General features: G+C 40.9%; 1 protein-coding gene across 1 annotated transcript; it reads right to left on the bottom strand.

Moving 5' to 3' along the window:
• Nucleotides 1–265: 265 nt before the first annotated feature.
• OR8G3 (olfactory receptor family 8 subfamily G member 3) lies at nucleotides 266–1,450 on the bottom strand. The gene is made up of 2 exons (NM_001391523.1): nucleotides 797–1,450; nucleotides 266–547 (listed from the first exon to the last, which is right to left on the bottom strand). The coding sequence occupies exons 1-2, from the start codon at nucleotides 1,448–1,450 to the stop codon at nucleotides 266–268; spliced, it is 936 nt and encodes a 311-aa protein (NP_001378452.1).
• Nucleotides 1,451–1,918: the final 468 nt, after the last annotated feature.

Below are 1,918 nucleotides of genomic sequence, written 5' to 3'. Positions count from 1 at the left end.
AGACCCCAGCGGATGCCTGAAACTGCAGATAGTACTAAACCCTACATACACTATGTTTTTTTCTATACAATATAGCATGGATACACTGGAAAAAGGGTTGATTCATGTCCTGGTGGGACAGAGCAAGATGGCCTGGAGGTGAATTTTGGAGATATGTTATATGAGGAAGTGTCACTTAATTTCCAAAAATTTGAATAATAAACCCAACACATTACATATGTCAGCAAACCAAAAGCCTGTTTCTCATATGACATCATGATTCTATTCATGAAAATTTTTTACTGTCCAGAATTTTTTTCAGGGCAAATTTGACATCTTTATTCTGCAGACTGTAGATCAGGGGATTCAGCATGGGCACAATGATAGAATAAAACACAGAGGACACTTTCCCTTGGTCCATAGAACTCACAGATGGTGGCTGCAGGTACATGAATGCTGCAGATCCAAAGAAAACAGCAACAGCTGAGATGTGGGAACTGCATGTGCTGAAAGCTTTGGACCTGCCCCCAGTAGAGCGGATTTGGAAGATGCTGGAGAGGATGAAAATGTAGGAGGCAGGGGCTGGCCCCGTGGCCGAGTGGTTAAGTTCGCGCGCTCCGCTGCAGGCGGCCCAGTGTTTCGTTGGTTCGAATCCTGGGCGCGGACATGGCACTGCTCATCAGACCACGCTGAGGCAGCGTCCCACATGCCACAACTAGAAGAACCCACAACGAAGAATACACAACTATGTACCGGGGGGCTTTGGGGAGAAAAAAGGAAAAAATAAAATCTTTAAAAAAAAAAAAAAAAAGAAAATGTAGGAGGCAAAGATAGTTAAGGCAGGAGTCAGAATGTTAAATGCACTCAAGACTAGAACCAATAATTCATTGATATAGATGCTGGAACAGGATAGTTCCAAGAGTGGAAAGAGATCACAGAAATAATGGTTAATTACATTGATCTTGCAGAAAAAGAGTCTCAACATAAAGCCTGTATGGACTGTGGATCCAAGGATGCCCAAAATATAAACTCCCACTGTGAGCCAGAAGCAGATGTGATAAGACATGATGACGTTGTAAAGCAAGGGGTTACAGATGGCAACATAGCGGTCATATGCCATTGCAGCCAACATGTGACACTCTGCAATAGCAAAAATGATGAAGAAATAAAGCTGAGTCATGCATTCAGGGTAGGAAATGATGTTCTTCTCTGTCAAAAAGTTCACCAGCATTTTGGGGGTAATGACAGTGGAATGGCAGAGATCAATGAAGGACAAGCTGCTGAGGAAATAGTACATGGGGGTGTGCAGGTGAGAACTGAGTCCTATCAACGTGATCATGCCCAGGTTCCCCAGCACTGTGACCACATAGATTCCTATGAAGAGGAAGAAGAGTGGTAGTTGGAGTTCAGCATGATCTGTTAGCCCAGTGAGGATGAACTCAGTTACTGTGGAATGATTTCCGGTATCCATTATCCTCTCATAGAATTTAAGTATAAAAAAGAGAAAATGAGTCTATTTGAGTGTGTGTGTGTGTGTGTGTGTGTGTGTGTGCATGTGTATGTGTGTGTAAAAGGGAGAGTAACTCTGTGGAGATCATTATTTTATACCTCATCAGAGGAGACTCAATGCAGGTATCTCTGGAGTCTCTTCCACTTCTCTAGGTCTATCATTCCAATTAACCAGGGAAAGAATCACAAATTCAAGAAACTTTTAATTAAGATATTTCTAATTTTTAAGAGAAAACACAAGTTTTTGGATTTTTGAGTCAGTTAGTAGGAAGCTTACTACTGTTATTTTTAAAGGTCTTTTTCTCTTCCTATATTCTATATGTATATGTTCATAACCTGCATGTCAAATGAGACAATGATTAAATTTTCATTTGTCTCAGAAGAAAGGAATAGCAAATGCTTTCTACCGTTAGTAAACAGAGGATTCAAA

The sequence above is a fragment of the Equus caballus genome, chromosome 7 (genome assembly GCF_041296265.1).
Source record: "Equus caballus isolate H_3958 breed thoroughbred chromosome 7, TB-T2T, whole genome shotgun sequence".
Lineage (NCBI taxonomy): Eukaryota > Metazoa > Chordata > Mammalia > Perissodactyla > Equidae > Equus > Equus caballus.
This window is presented reverse-complemented; position numbering and strand designations above follow the sequence as displayed.